Source organism: Dermacentor albipictus, chromosome 1 (assembly GCF_038994185.2).
Source record: "Dermacentor albipictus isolate Rhodes 1998 colony chromosome 1, USDA_Dalb.pri_finalv2, whole genome shotgun sequence".
Taxonomy (NCBI): domain Eukaryota; kingdom Metazoa; phylum Arthropoda; class Arachnida; order Ixodida; family Ixodidae; genus Dermacentor; species Dermacentor albipictus.
Genome location: NC_091821.1, coordinates 140622175 through 140638864, shown reverse-complemented (window position 1 = coordinate 140638864; position 16690 = coordinate 140622175). Strand labels below are relative to the sequence as shown.

At 40.6% G+C, this 16690-nt stretch overlaps 1 protein-coding gene across 2 annotated transcripts in view; it reads right to left on the bottom strand.

The window, feature by feature from the left end:
* Positions 1–16690, bottom strand: part of LOC135900045 (protein FAN-like) — a 119845-nt gene that overhangs the window by 99896 nt on the left and 3259 nt on the right. For both annotated transcript variants that reach the window (XR_010563775.1, XM_065429466.1), the window contains exons 2-7: positions 13984–14082; positions 13831–13909; positions 11298–11353; positions 11101–11194; positions 6462–6530; positions 5144–5188 (exon numbers count right to left, since the gene is read on the bottom strand). Coding sequence is in view for 1 of the 2 variants with exons in the window: in XM_065429466.1 (XP_065285538.1) it covers positions 5144–5188; positions 6462–6530; positions 11101–11194; positions 11298–11353; positions 13831–13909; positions 13984–14082 (442 nt within the window). In the remaining variant the exon portion in view is untranslated. The remainder of the gene's footprint in view (positions 1–5143; positions 5189–6461; positions 6531–11100; positions 11195–11297; positions 11354–13830; positions 13910–13983; positions 14083–16690) is intronic.

The following is a 16690-nucleotide window of genomic DNA, read 5'->3' as shown; positions in this document are numbered from 1 at the left end:
ATCAAAAAGTTTGCTCTTCCAGCAACTACACCCAATAAATCCGTATATTTTTCTTGCCATGCACTTCACTACCCGTTTCTTGTCAGGTATTCACATAATACAGTTAAACCTCGATATAAAGCAATGAACGACAATCTCATGGGCATCATTAAGGAGTGCGCAATAGAAGTCGGTGGTAACGCCGTTAGACAGGAAACCAGTAAGCTATCGCAGGAGACAAAAGATCTGATCAAGAAACGCCAATGTATGAAAGCCTCTAACCCTACAGCTAGAATAGAACTGGCAGAACTTTCTAAGTTAATCAACAAGCGTAAGACAGCGGACATCAGGAACTATAATATGGATAGAATTGAACAGGCTCTCAGGAACGGAGGAAGCCTAAATACAGTGAAGAAGAAACTAGGAATAGGCAAGAATAAGATGTGTGCGTTGAGAGACAAAGCCGGCAATATCGTTACTAATATGGATGAGATAGTTCACGTGGCTGAGGAGTTCTACAGAGATTTATATAGTACCAGTGGCACCCACGACGATCATGGAAGAAAAAATAGCCTAGAGGAATTCGAAATCCCGCAGGTAACGCCAGAAGAAGTAAAGAAAGCCTTAGGAGCTATGCAAAGGGGGAAGGCAGCTGGGGAGGATCAGGTAACAGCAGATTTGTTGAAGGATGGTGATCAGATTGTTCTAGAGAAACTGGCCACCCTGTATATGCAATGCCTCATAACCTCGAGCGTACCGGAATCTTGGAAGAACGCTAACATAATCCTAATCCATAAGAAAGGGGACGCCAAAGACTTGAAAAATTATAGACCGATCAGCTTACTGTCCGTTGCCTACAAAGTATTTACTAAGGTAATCGCAAATAGAATCAGGAACACCTTAGACTTCTGTCAACCAAAGGACCAGGCAGGATTCCGTAAAGGCTACTCAACAATAGACCATATTCACACTATCAATCAGGTGATAGAAAAATGTGCAGAATATAACCAACCCTTATATATAGCTTTCATTGATTACGAGAAAGCGTTTGATTCAGTCGAAACCTCAGCAGTCATGGAGGCATTACGGAATCAGGGTGTAGATGAGCCATATGTAAAAATACTGGAAGATATCTATAGCGGCTCGACAGCCACCGTAGTCCTCCACAAAGAAAGCAACAAAATCCCAATAAAGAAAGGCGTCAGACAGGGAGATACGATCTCTCCAATGCTATTCACCGCATGTTTACAGGAGGTATTCAGAGACCTGGAGTGGGAAGAATGGAGGATAAAAGTTGATGGAGAATACCTTAGCAACTTGCGATTCGCTGATGATATTGCCTTGCTTAGTAACTCAGGAGACCAATTGCAATGCATGCTCACTGACCTGGAGAGGCAAAGCAGAAGGGTGGGTCTGAAAATTAATCTGCAGAAAACTAAAGTAATGTTTAACAGTCTCGGAAGAGAACAGCAGTTTACGATAGGTAGCGAGGCACTGGAAGTGGTAAGGGAATACATCTACTTAGGGCAGGTAGTGACCACGGATCCGAATCATGAGACTGAAATAACCAGAAGAATAAGAATGGGCTAGGGTGCGTTTGGCAGGCATTCTCAAATCATGAACAGCAGGTTGCTACTATCCCTCAAAAGGAAAGTGTATAACAGCTGTGTGTTACCAGTACTCACATATGGGGCAGAAACCTGGAGGCTTACGAAAAGGGTTCTGCTGAAATTGAGGACGACGCAACGAGCTATGGAAAGAAGAATGATCGGTGTAACGTTAAGGGATAAGAAAAGAGCAGAGTGGGTGAGGCAACAAACACGGGTAAATGACATCTTAGTTGAAATCAAGAAAAAGAAATGGGCATGGGCCGGACATGTAATGAGGAGGGAAGATAACCGATGGTCATTAAGGGTTACGGACTGGATTCCAAGGGAAGGGAAGCGTAGCAGGAGGCGGCAGAAAGTTAGGTGGGCGGATGACATTAAGACGTTTGCAGGGACAACATGGCCACAATTATTACATGACCGGGGTAGTTGGAGAAGTATAGAGAGGCCTTTGCCCTGCAGTGGGCGTAACTAGGCTGATGATGATGATGATAATGAAGTAGTTAAAATCGTTGATGCAATGATGCAAAATCGTTGTATTGAAGTTCAACCTTTTAGGCAAATAAGTACAGTTGCCGATCGAATTTTCTTACACAGGAAGGGGCCACAGAATTTTCTGAATTATCAGGCAATCTAAAAAAGCAAGTTTGAATGAGAAAACAATTAATTTTGATGAATTTGGGAGTCTGCAACGAATGATACGGTTTGATGCCACGTTGGCAATATCTTCACATAGGTGGTACGAATAAAGCGAAGTCAGCCACGCTTTCGCGTGCACTCCGCCCCCGTAGCTGATAGCGTCGACCGCACTGGGACGACGTTATCACGAAAAGCGCCGGCAGCGGGGAGTGAATGTTTCATCTGCCTCTCGCCTCAACGGGTCACCAAAACTCAAGATTGCGCAACCTTCAATACTAAACGTGCAGGAAGACAGCTTACATGATGCCATGCCGTCTCCGCACGCCCGCTCTTTGCACACACAGCAGATGTATTACCTTTAAAGCAGGACACACAGCTGCGTATGCGCTCAGCCGCGCTTACAGCCATGCTCAGCCATGCTCAGCCACGGCCGAGACGCGCGCCAACTTACAACCCCCGCCCCTCGCGCGCGCTTGACTGTGAGCTCGCTCCCATCCCTCACGTTCCCTTTGCTCGTGCGTGAAGCTACCATCTTTCTTTCTCACCCTCACAGACTTTCAATTGCACCTAAAGCACAAAGTGTGTGGGACGCGATAAGATCTTATCGCACTTGGATTTATTACAGAACATGATGCGGCTCCAATGCAGTGGTCGCACTTGTTGTGCTGCGCGCGATTTGAGAGGTGCGTTAGCAAGCAACCGCATGTAATTCAATCAGTTGACAATGTGCGTTTGCGGAAGTTTCCATTTATTGTCTCAGCATTCCTTTGCTGCGGAAGCAAAATTTCGTTATATTGAAATCACATACAAACACTTTGTTATATTGAGGTTCTAATTGCATGGTGTTCTATGGACAAGAGGCGATGAAATGTAAAATACTTCGTTATATTGAGAATTTCGTTATATCGAGGTTTAACTGTAGTGCTAAAATTCAAGTGCCACAGTAAGTGTCATATTTGCATGAACTTAATAAATGAAATAAAGAAACGATAAACTAATGGAAATGAAGGTGGATGAAAAAACAACTTGCCGCATGAGGGGAACGATCCCACAACCTTCGCATTTCCCGTGCGATGCTCTACCAACTGGGCTACCACGGCGCCATTTCCCCATCAACTTTCTCATGTAACATAACTCTGCACATTGGAGTTGAAATGAGCCACTTAAGGTAAGCAGAGGGTTCAATTTAACCACAGCTTAATGTCAGTGGTTTTTTCCTTGCCACAAGTGGACAAAACTAGTAAAAACAAGTTGCATAAACAAATGCGTACACCGTGACAAAAGGGATTATAATTTGTGACCATTCTCTGTTTTTTTTCCCCTTTCAATTTTGTACTTCATGTAGCAAGCTTAAGACCCAGGCAACTGAGTTTTGCAGACATCAGAGCTAATACGAATTGATGATAATAAATGGACGATAATGCAAATATGAATGAATGAGAAAAGGCATAACGAATGCAAAAGGGAATGAGAAAGCAAAACATTACAATTGTCCAACCTCCTATACAATGATACACGCCTAAGAAGCAACAAATGGCACTGCCCTTTACGCTAGAACATTAGAGCTCTAGCATAGTGAAATTGGCAATTTGTTACCTTTGCATGCACTGATATCTGCGCAGGCTTTGGTGCACGCATAGGTTCTTTCACACCAGCAAACATTTCTGTAGCAGACCACATGTCATAATATGCTAAATTGTTCTATTTTCAAGTGCCAAGGTAGCATTATGCATTTTTAGTACTTCATTGTGAAAAAGAAGTCCTTCGACTATGACTATTTATGACTGTGCTATACTCATGCAAACATAGTACTTATCACATCATAATTAGTGGCACAGTGGGGCTTGAGACATAATGACTCATTTACTTATTCACTAAAGGGGTTCACTGTCCCAAAGCAACACTTTGGTGGTGAGAGTTGCCGTAGTAGAGCGCTCTAGTTTGACTGCCTGGGATTCTGCAAAGTGCACTTAAGCAATAATACCTTCTTGCAGACTAGTTGGTTCATACTTTAATTATAGATGTGTTGTGCAAGATTCACAAGAGGACAACAACTACTGCGATGCACAGCACCAATGGGTGACATGCATACATGCAGTGAGGAACATGCATGTATGCAGATGAAACCTTGCCATTCTGCCCTACATTTTGCACACAGCAAGAACAGCACCCCACATCAGTGCAAGAGGGAAATGTTTACTGATCATTAGTCAAAGCCATGGAACAAATTGTTTTTTGACACAGACAGCGAAAAGTTTAGTCATTAGAGCTAACAGTGTCGTGAATAATTTTCTTGTAGTGGTGGTCTGCTGCTCAGTTACCATTTACAACTGTGCACAGAACCACACACAGTTGTAAAGCTTTTCCCCAACTGCAGACATCACAGGCATAGTCCCCACCTGAGTGGGCACCATGTACAGGGCATTCAAAGAAGTGCGTTGTGACTGGAAGCAGAGCCATGGTTGGCCCAATTGAAAAGACGAGTACTGTGGCCACCGTCCCTTTTACAATTTTATATTACAAACCTACTGCGCACAGTCTTCAAAATATTGTGTTATGCTTGCTATTTTGACAGATGTGCAGGCAACTGTTACCACTTTGCTCCGATCACTCCTCAGTTAAAAGAAATATTTGGCCTTTTTCGTTGGCATAAATGCAGTAGCATGTTGTTTCGGATACTACCACGAAAAAGAAGAAAGCATAGGCAAGCCACAGCGTTATCACAGACCAAAGTTAAAAAAAAAAGTGAAATAGTAATAGTAATGTTCCACACCAGAAGATACGGTACACTTATCTGAACAAATCTTCGCATAAAGCACCACAAAGGCCCATAAATACTTGCTTAGCCCTAGCTGTGTATACTATGCAAGAAACAAAAATCTACTCTAAATGACAAAAAATACATATCTGAGAATTACCATGGAATCATGTTCTGGTGGCGATAGCGTTGATGCCCTTGAGAGCTGAGGGTTTAGAAACAAATGCAGAAAAAAATTAGAGGCAATATAAGATTACCAACCAAGGTAGCATGTCTAAGCATTTATTTACAGTGATTAATCCGATTTCATCAGGCAATACTAACTAGAAGGTTAATAGACTGCCAAAGAGAGGCGTGGCACATTGGAAATGCCTAGCAGTTAAAATGGCTATCAGGTGACATTTCAAGAAACATATATCAACAAAAAGTTGATGATTCATGACAACGAAAGCACAAACATATGCAAGATGTCTGCAGAACACAGGATGAGTGCTTACTATAAACTGAAAGGATTTAAAAGAAATGTACATATATTATATACTGGTTATTTATTATAATGGCAACAGATTTGTTAATCTCTTGTGGTAGATACCACAATTCTGTTGCATCAGCTAGACTACTCAAAGCGGCAGACACTACTCGCAATACAAATTGCACGGGTGGTATTAGTTAATTTTAAAGTCCCCTAATTAACCTTGTAATTACTTTAGAGCACATGTCCCAAATCCCCTAATTAACCTTGTAATTACTTTAGAGCACATGTCCCAAATGCAGAATTGAAGACGAGCAATAATGAAACAATATCCGTTTAGCATAAATCCAGTGCTTAGCACCAGTTCGGGATATGTGTCCTCCAGATCTGTGGCGAAATGCAAATGCACTGATGCTCCAGTTCGTACTTATAACCATTTTAGAATGCTGATAAGTGTTACCTTAGGGTAGGAATGTAATTGGGTGTGAACATGAACCTACACCAACTTGCCCAGTTCACCATTTTGTTAATAAATGGCAGCAAGGCTCTATAAAGAGCTAAGGAAATGCTTACAGGTTGCCGATATGTTGGGATGTCTAAATGTTGGATTGATGCTAAACCAGAGAGACAAAATGCAAGTTACAACCCTCTCCCAAATCTCCACAAAGCATAAAATAATCACCACAAGAAAAACTACTAAATGACGGGTTTGGTAAAGGTAAAGGGAGAGATCAAGTGAATGCTACTCTCATACCGACTTCATTAATATGTACTTTTTTTGTTGTACTTTTTTATATTTTATCCTTCATTACATCTTCACTAATTTCCGTCATGTTCCAGCTCTTACCTTGCTCTGAAATGTTACAGCCTCACTCATGCTCTTTCTTACATATTTTTTCTACAAGATTATTTTTACCTGAATGTTAGACCACCTGCCCATGTGAGACCTCCAACAAATAGGGTCCCCGAGGTTTCATAAGCAAATGTGTAACACTTGAAGCCATACCTGGGAAATGTGCATGAGGCATTCATCAATGCTTCCATATATCAGTGAGAACAAGAAGGACACCTTTTCCTGAAAGAGTTCAAATTTCAAGACTTAGTGCACCCTTTATACATACTGTGTGCAGTTTTAATGATTTAATGGCAAAAAGAAAGTGAGTAAAAGCAATGGGAGGAAGGAACAGTGTGGGAAGAAGAGCACTGTACAAATAACTATAATATATGTATATGTAGGTGCACATGTATATGTATATATATGGGCGTATGCGCACCACTTCTACGTGTGTTTGCACGTGTACATGTGAATATAACATGTCAGTGTATAATATAATTTTTTATTGGTGTATGTACACGTAAATATTTTTTTTTCTCGTTCTTCACAGCTTGGTGCGAACAGTTTCTTTCTTTTTTTTTCTTTTTTTCTCGTGTTGCTTTTTTTTTTTTTTTTGTACGGGTGTACGACATACACTGCCGATTGCCGCTGTTGCCGCTGCCTGTAGGACCCCAGGCTTTGTCAAGCTGCTCAATGAGCAGCTTTTTGTCTGGGATCCATTTTTCCTTGAGGAAAATGAAAACTGATTCTGATAGATAAGAAAGCTAAAGACTATGAGAGTGATATGGAGAAATTTGCTTCCCATTAAAGAGTTAAAAGGCCCTTCACCAGGCCCCATAGCAAATTTTGATTATACGCTGGAAGTTGTTACGCGCCCTCTAAGGAGCGTTCAGCCCCAAGAATTTTCCAAATTAGTTCATCCACAGTCGAGATAGAAATATTTCAGTGCCGCGAACCTATGATTACAGGAGGCGAGCACCACTGCCAAGAGACACTCTCTCCACTTGTCCCGTCTAGCCTCCGCAAGCGAAATTCCTTCCCTGCGTTCTCCCATACCGGACCCAGAGGATCGCGCGACACATACGTCATGAGCCCTATCTTCATTTTTTCCCCTCTCTTTTTTGTGGCGTGGCGCACTTCCACTGAAGGTGTTACGCACAAGCTGTAGTGTTTGTCTCATTTCGCGCAGCGCACGATTTTGTGCGCTGTGCACGAGGACACCTGACTAGTGGTATAAGTCTGTGCTATACGAATACTGAGGCAGACACAAGCGGATCAAAGAGCATGATCCTGCGCTGAGACACGGTAGAAAATGACATAGTTTCGGTGTTTGCGCAAGCGACTGCATGACGTGGGAACAAGCAGATGAAACTGAAGTATATCTCTCTTGCTTTGGTGCGAAGTAAAACAAATACACGTAGACATTCGGTTTGTGTGTTTTATTATTTCTCTAAACCTTAATTCCTCTATCGATGCAACAAATTACACAAATCACAGATGTTGCCTTGAATAATTCTCGAAGTCACGAATCACTAAGAGCGATGTCACAGCAAAGACACATGTACATAGGCGCACTAGCAGATATACATCATCCCTATGGCTTGAAGCGTGGTGTCTGTGAGGAGAAGGGCAAACGGCATTTGGTTTGAAATTTCAGCTCTTTCCGCAGGGTGTAGCAATGTAATATTTAGCAGACACGATCGTTAGCGTGCATTGTATGCACAGTGCTTGTGAGCTCAAAATGGCCAGACCTGGTGAGGGGGCCCCTTAAGGGACACACCTGTTATATGATAACATGCATGCTTCTTGTAGTCAACAACTAGCCGTTAACTCAAATAATACAGTGGCCTCTATTTTTAATGTGATAGCATTAAGGGCCCCGTGTCACTGAAAATTTGATGTGGGCGTCCGGCGCCGGCATACCCATGAGTGAAAATTCCCATATCGATTTAGCTTTATGTATATGCCATGCCTTCCTATATGACATGCAGTATATGTGGGTTATATTGCTGCACCATTTATTATACCTCGTCTTACATTCTTGACAAAGTTATTCTTTGGAACTTTGAGAATGACAGCCCACAAAAAAATGCCATGAAACAAAACACCCGACAGTATGCCTTTTATGTTAAATCTCCTCAGACTGAAGTATTAAAAGTGCAAAACAATAACAGAAACCTGAAATTGATCCAATTTTTGTGGCGATGTGCAATACCTCTAGGATTGGCCCACACAAGAGGCTGGGTTTCTACCAGAAATCTCGCCTTTGTGCATAGCACTCGCTGCCAATGTTTCTCGGTAAACATTACGGTTACATAAGCTGCAGTTGCCGGGAAGCATGAGAAGCAGTCAGGGATCTTTGAATGCTATCACATTCCATTCTTAAAGGCAAAGCTTAAACGTCCTCCAAATTTTACTCCAAGAGCTTTAAAAATTAAATTCTGAAGTTTTACACACCAAGACGAGGGACACCACGATGAGGGACACCATAGTGGGGGACTCCGGATTAACTTTGACCACCTGGGGTTCTTTCAGGTACACCTCATGCACAGCACACAGGTACTTTTGTATTTTGTTCTCATCAAAGTGTGGTCTCCATGGCTGGATTTGATCCCGCGGCCTTGTGCTTAGCAGCGCAACGCCCTAGACACTATGCCACAATGGTTGGTTCCAATAGCTTTAAAAGTACATTTTGCAATTATCACATCACATCTTGTTCAATTTACACAACAAGATCCGATTTTTTTTTTGGTGCACATCCTTCAATAAAACACTTTGCATCATTTTTTCTGCGGCTTCTCAATACTTAGTTGCCAAGAGGCACTGAAACTGGTCATCTCTGCAGCAGCCGACTTCTACAGCAAGGGACATAACAGTGCTTCAAGTTTGTCTGCAAACAAATCAGGCAAGTAAAGATGCCAGGTATGTTACAGAAAATGCAGACTGAAAACTGCGATTTTGCTGCAAAATTTTACCAATAACAAAGTGAAGGCAAGCACAAAATTTTCATTCAATGTTACCTCTCCCCCACCCAGAAAAATAAGTCATGTCATTGTACTAGCACTTAATGCTGCAGTCAACTTCCATAGCTATTACTAGTACATAAACAGAGCCTGCTCAAAAATATTGATCACTGCGACCAAATCTTTTGCGGTACAAGAGATTAGTGTTCACTGTATGCATTATTACACTGCTGCACCATAGCCTAAAAGCATGTCAGCCTGGCGAGCAACATGCAGTGAATTCAAATCCTGGTGTAAACATCTGTGATGCCCGTTTCTAGTAATGTGTCTTTAGAATGCTTGTAAGAGAGAATGCATCCTGACAGACGTTATTGTGGTTAAAATTTTTGCAGTGAGCCATGCCTATGCTCCCAGCTACACTGAGAGTAGTATGTACTACACATGTTCATGGTGGCGTTATCTGTGTAATAATGGAGCGAGTGCACTTGTTATGTTCACAGGGAATTTCAGGATCACTTCAATATTTTGTATTTGTGAAGAGAAACAACAGCATAAAACAGTTGTAACACACATGTAACACAGAAGGGATATTTTACATATGTCGTACATATACCTTATGCCTCACAAATTTGACAATGCCAGTTGTGTAAATGTAAACATAATGCTCACATGATCAAAGTTTTTAACGCAAGCCAAATGAATGTACTGATAAATTAAGAGTTTTTATCAGTTTCAATAAAAGCAAGTACACAACTATTAGCAATCATTCTACAGAGCTCTGATCTTTCTATATACCACAGCTCACTGCACAAGCTATAAACTTGTGAAACCTGTGAAAATCTTCTTCAATCAGAGCATCACCGTGTGATGCCTCTTCTGTTTACTTTTTAACCACGGACTTCACTTAATTTTGTAGAATACAAACAACCCTTGCACAAAAATATTGAGCCATCTTTACCATCTCTGTGCCAAATAAAAATGCACATTTAAAACAATATTCTATAACATATCTTTATATTACAACTGTATACTAAATACGTAAGATGAAACTAGGTCACTAGCATAAATTAAGTAATTACTTTCAAATTCTAGAACAGTGATGCTGTTTAATAAATATTCAATATGAGAAAATAATTTCTAAAAGTACAGCCATTCTCGTTTCAAATTCCTTGTGGTAAAAATTGTTTTTTTTTTTTTTACATATCATCATAAAACTGTATTATGCAAAATGTATGTAATCAGAAAGTGTACAGTATCAAAGTATCAAGTAAAAATGCCTATTTGAAATTCCAATAGCCGATTTCGAGCAATGGTTCATTCTCTACCGGAGGAAATGCACACTTGTTTCATTGATTAGACATAGCATTTTAAATTCTTCTTGACAAATTCAATTTACACAGCACGTATTGCACAGACGAAACATGTGCTTTTGCATCTAATCAACCAATTAGATATGCATTCTCATCAATGCAGCAGAAGAGAGTTGCTCCAAATTATGCAGTTGAATTAATTATGTTACTCACACTGTGCTTAAATTTATTATGGTATATGTACGCCGAATAACCACCTTTCATGGCAAAACATTTTGCGTGCTTAAACGGAAAGAAAAAAATCCAGCCTCAGTAGTCATAACCAAGTTAGATGAAATGAAAACTAACTGCTTTCAGTCAATAACGAAGTCTGTCTCACCTAAAACATAAAAGCGAGACAAGTGGCTAACCATGTTGACAGTGGGTGAGTAGTGCTGCTTGCAGTCATTCAGCCACAGCTTTTAACCACGTTTTGTTACAGCCAAAAGCTCATTGCAAGCACACTAGCAATTCACTATACAAAAAAAATTACCATACCCTTTTGAACACATAAGGTTTAATAAAGTTTCCTTCCAGCATTTCCACCACTTGGTCATTTTGAAGATTCATGACGCTATTCTTGCTGTACAGCCTGTTAACAAAAAAAATGTATAAGGCATATCAGTGGCCCACTCTTAGCATTAGGTACAGATGAAAGATAGTAAACCTTTGGAAAATACTTAAGTACAACTTACTTGGAGAGCAGAGGGCCTGTCCATCTCTTCACAATACTGAATTCATTTAGTGGAAACTGAAAACAACAGCAAGTTTATTTGCTTGGAAATTTATCCATGCTTAAATTCAAACACAAAGTAAGGTCATCATATATGCTGAAGAAAGGAGAAATCGACAATAGTGAATGGAAAACAGAGCTGGCTTCTTTCTTTGAACTATTTTTTTCTGTTATATTTTGTGTCACCTCCCATGCTTGATTCAGGTGCTGCTGCGTCTACCTCTCTATATACAGACAACAGCATAGATGCAATCAGTGCCTTACCCTTTTGCAGACCGAACACTTTTTGGAAGTCCCTTTTCACTTTCACAAAATCTTCCGGTCTTACTTATCTACACTAAACAGCATTATTAACAACTCTGGACTTCCTGCTTAGAGGGACAGAGCTATTTAAAAGCAGTCAATGGTGACTGGGATGGCATTATTGAAGGCAAGTTACTCATTCCAGCATTCGCACTGGGCAACAGTGTCATCTTTCTTTACTTCTAGTTCTTGTAATCACTTATGAACTGAACTAAACGTAACATTTGTTGCACTTCATCATTCTTCTGTAACAGTATAATAGTATCTACATTGTGTGAACAGAATTTGCATACTCATACCTGCAAAATGTTCACAGGTGGAGGGACCATGTCAGAACACAATTTTTACAGCCAAGCTGTATACCTCTACCATCCAAGGAAATTTTCATGTCGTTATGGTGTGCAAAAACCCCATACGTGGGCCGATCCTGAAGATAGTGCAATACCGGCCCAACCCGTGGCGGAGGTGAAGCTGGTGTTAAGCACCCCTCATAATTGGGCCGATCCCAAAGATAGTGCAATACCGGCCTGACCCGCAGCAGAGGTGAAGCAGTCATTAAGCACTCCCCATACATGGGCCGATCCCAAAGATAGTACAATACCCGGTCAACCCCGCGGCAGAAGTGAAGCAGGCGTTGAGCACACCCGATACGTGGGCCAATCCCGAAGATAGTGCAATGCCGGGCCGACCCGTGGCGGAGGTGCAGTTCGCTATTAAGGGGCCCACATACACAGCTTCACTGGTCATCCTTCTTCACAGAGTGGAAGGGCACAGAGTTCTTTTTTTTTTTACTTCTAGGGTTTTAAGTGCCAGAACCACAATCTAATTATAAGGCATGACATAGTACGGGACTACAGATTCATTTTTGCCACCTAGGCTTTTTTATAGTGCACTCAATGCATGGTACACAGGCGCTTTTACATTTCACCCCCATAGAAATGCAGCCACCGTGGCCAGGATTTGAACCCGTGACCTCATGCTTAGCTGCGCAATGCAAAAGCCACTAAGCAAACATGGCAGGTAACACTAATTTCCTTAAGAGCTCGGTGCACGTCACTGCTCTGTGCCGTTAACAAAGTAGACAGGCTTAGTTTAAATAAGTGCTGCAAATAGGTGTTATAGTATGTGTTTTCCTATGTGCTTTTTAACCACTTGTACTATTTTGTAAGCTCAGTTCATGCCTGTGCTTAATGAAAATTCGCCTTATCCAATTCTGATAGGAAGCTTTCCCATAGTTTTTTACTTTGGGCCTCCACCTGAATATGTATCACCTTGATCTATGTTAAATTAAATTATGGGGTTTTACGTGCCAAAACCACTCTCTGATTATGAGACACGCCGTAGTGGAGGACTCCGGAAATTTCGACCACCTGGGGTTCTTTAATGTGCATCTAAATCTAAGTACACGGGTGTTTTCGCATTTCCCCCCATCGAAATGCGGCTGCTGTGGCCAGGATTCGATACCGCGCCTCGTGCTCAGCAGCCCAACACCTTGATCTATGTATTGATGATGATGAGTGCAATTATGTTAATAAAAAGGAAGTGAAAAGAAAGCCCGGAAGTCAAGGCAATGAGTAAATTCAATGCTTCTCATGGCTCCTGTGCCCTGCTGAAGCTTTACGCATACCATCTGTTCCACACAGCAATGCAGCAGCCCGCATGTCATGCCGTGAAGGCAGTAGCTCCTACACATGCATATGCGTTGTTGTCAGTAGCTACATAATGGAAAACAACTCCCTTTGTGCACAGCAAATTTATTGTACGACTTTGAAAAAATCTAGCTTAATTACTTGCTATTAAGCTACATCACGAGTTATGCCTTAAACTTGCACTTGCTTATGGATAGTAATCATGTGCACTTTTTCAACCACATATATGGAGGTCGATCTGGTTCTTACTTAACAAGTGCATGGAGCAAAATTAAGGAGCAGACCTATTTAGAGCATCTTTGTGTAGTTTAATTATGTTATCTGTAACAAAAAAAGAAAGAAAAAGTGAACCTAGTGTTGATTACTGCACTCAGTTACAACTGCAGCTGGGCATGCAGTTCAAAAGAATCAACACAAGAAATACAATGCTTTTGTCAGGTCTACAAGAGAAATATCTCATGCTTGCACTGTTAATGCTAGCAATAAGTAGCAATTTACCAAGCCAGTGAAACTGGCTTAGTGCAGAAAAAAATGCCCCCGTACCTTAAGTATTGGATGGCTTATGTCTTCAGGTACAAAAAGAATGGACTTTGAGCACACTTTGAGCCGTCCCTTTTGCCTCCTGCAATAAAAATTTTGGGCAAGACGAAAATGCTGATAAGCAGGCAAAAATGATCCCCTCAGTATAATCCTCACCTTCTTTGTGCTTCTGCCTCTTTCACATTATCAGGATAAAGGTACACACTGTAATCCTTGAAGTAAATTTCCCCGGGCTCCAAGAGTAGGAGAGAAAATCTGTCAGAAGATGGGCAGCATTAAGTACACCAGTGGGTGCCATCAATAAACGTACACAATGATCCAGCTTTTAGTCATGCACTCTCGTATAAATTTTGCAGCTGAAAAGAAGCACGAGAAATGACACTGAATGAAGACAATGACATGGGTACTGGCACACAAGTGCATGGCTTACTGCAGGTGCACAAAATACACATTTGGAAAAAAACTTCAAGAACAGAGAAAATGTGCAGAAGCATGACAAAAGCAACTAAAACATGCAGTAGTCTACAGTGATTACCATTAATGTAGGCCACCTCTCTTTACAGAGCATTATTGGGACCCTGACTATAGAATTTCCCTTCTTCCAGAAAGCAGGAAGTGAGAATGTATTGTGCGATAGTCTTGACAAACACTCGCAAGCTAACAATTTTTCGATTCAGAAGTACAGCACAAGGTCAGCAGCTGCTGCACATTATGCTATATAGGCATGTTTGTATAAATTCCTGCATTATAAATGCATGTTTTCCAGTCAGAACATGTATTTATGATGCACACATCTATACAACTGTTGATTTGACCTATGTAGGAATGCAAACCCACTCGGCTGTTCACAGAGTAATCAAAGTGACGGAAAAATAAACTTGATATAGTAAAAGACTAATCTTTGGTGTTTTACTCATTACTGTCAACTGTACACAATTTTTAAGAATTGCTTGCCGCAGATAGCACAACCATGTCACTTCAGTAGAATCAGTTGAAGAGGTGGATATTACTTTCCCAACAAAGATAACTTACATTTAGTTAATGAACAATGATTTGTTAATTACCTTTATAGTTATTTCCATAGGGGACATTGTAACTGTGTATTTGAAGGTAGTAAGTGATTGAGGCATGTTCATTTAACAAAAATCCTGAGACTAGCACAAGTTTCACAGTAACTGTTTTCAAAATGTACCACAAAATACATCAGCCTTGCATATAGTCTTGTTTTGCAGTGCTTACAGAAACCTTTATTTGTGAAAATAATACCCAGAACATCTATGCATTTCAGCACATCTTCCGAATCTCTAGTCACAGCTTTAGGGTTCTTAGTAAACCGATATGCTTCGTGCAGTGGATGGCTTCAATTTTACAACTGCAACATGTACCTTAAGTAATTAATTATACAGTTTATTTATTTATTCATTTTCAATACTGCTGCTTTAGTTTGAGAGTGTTGGCAGGTAGGCAATACAGGCTTACAAAAAAAAATAATTCAAACAATAAAGAAAGAAAGGCAAACATAATTATACAATGTGAAAGGAACAACAAAAGTTGACGAATGATGTAAGCTAAAACATAGGCCAAAATGCATGGCATGCCACAACAATGTTGTGAACGAGATTCCCCTGTGATGTGTATCTTGTTACATTGGCCAAACGGGCAGGTGTACAAACAAAAGGTTGCAAGAACATTCCTCCAGATTAAAGAATGCTGGTCTATCACATTTGGCCACCCATTGCACAGCTTGCAGTTGCAAGCCCATTTTTGATCGCACACACGTAATCTGGACAAATAAATATTGAAAGGCCCACCTCATTTCAGAGGCCTACCTAATTAATAAATGTGGCGACAGGTGCGTAAGCCAGGCGTTGCTTGCACTACACAACAAGGAAAAATGTTTTTTAGAAGCACCCAATTTTTAACAGCACTCCTGTTTCGTCACTCTTCTTTGTACTTGTTTTTAGTAGGTGCTGTATGTAGTAATAATGCAGATGTACTAACTCGCCCAGCTAGCTATCGTACTACAGAATGAAACTAGGCAGGAATAAAAAGAAAGCTTAACCATATACTGAGATAGTGTGTATAAGCATGACTGAATGAGGAAGTAGAAAAAAACAGATACACCGAGAAAGCGCTCTCTCTGTGTATCTGTTTCTTTTTACGTCCTCGTTCAGTCACGCTTATACACTCTACCATGGATTCTAACCAACTAGCCTGCCAACGTGTTTTAACCATATACTGAGGCTTTACGGAAATAATAAATGCATTAGTTAGCACAAGTAAATTACCACGCAAAAGAATAAAAACACAGGGTGGGAAGCAATACAAGTTTTAGGTAAAAAGTAGCATAGTTTCACATAGTGGTAGACGACATACACACAAAAAAGGAGTGCTACCGCACATAGAGATGTTGCAACAGCTTAATCAATATTTTCTATGTGCGCAATGAATTCTGATAGCAATACAATTCTCGTTATGGCAGGGTCTAGTCTTCCATCCTGCTACGACTAGTGGGTAGAAAGAGTATTTAAACACAACATTACAGAGGTACTCCGTTAATGTGTACTTGTGTTTATTATGTGCTGGTCAAGTCTGAGAAAATGACATGTATTTTGAAGCATCCATCTTCAAGTTATCGTTTAGTAGTTGAAACAAGAATTTCAAGTGTGCATGTTGTGGCATCGTTTTCAGCCCGGATTGAACCAGAAGGTTAGTGAGTGAATATGTGCACTTAAATTTGTTGTGCATGAACCTCATTGCCTTTCTTTGTGTTGCTTCCAATATTGTTATGTTAATCTTCGAATGTGGAAATAAGACTGAGTTAGCATATTCAAGAAATGGTCGTATAAAAAGTTGTGTAGGC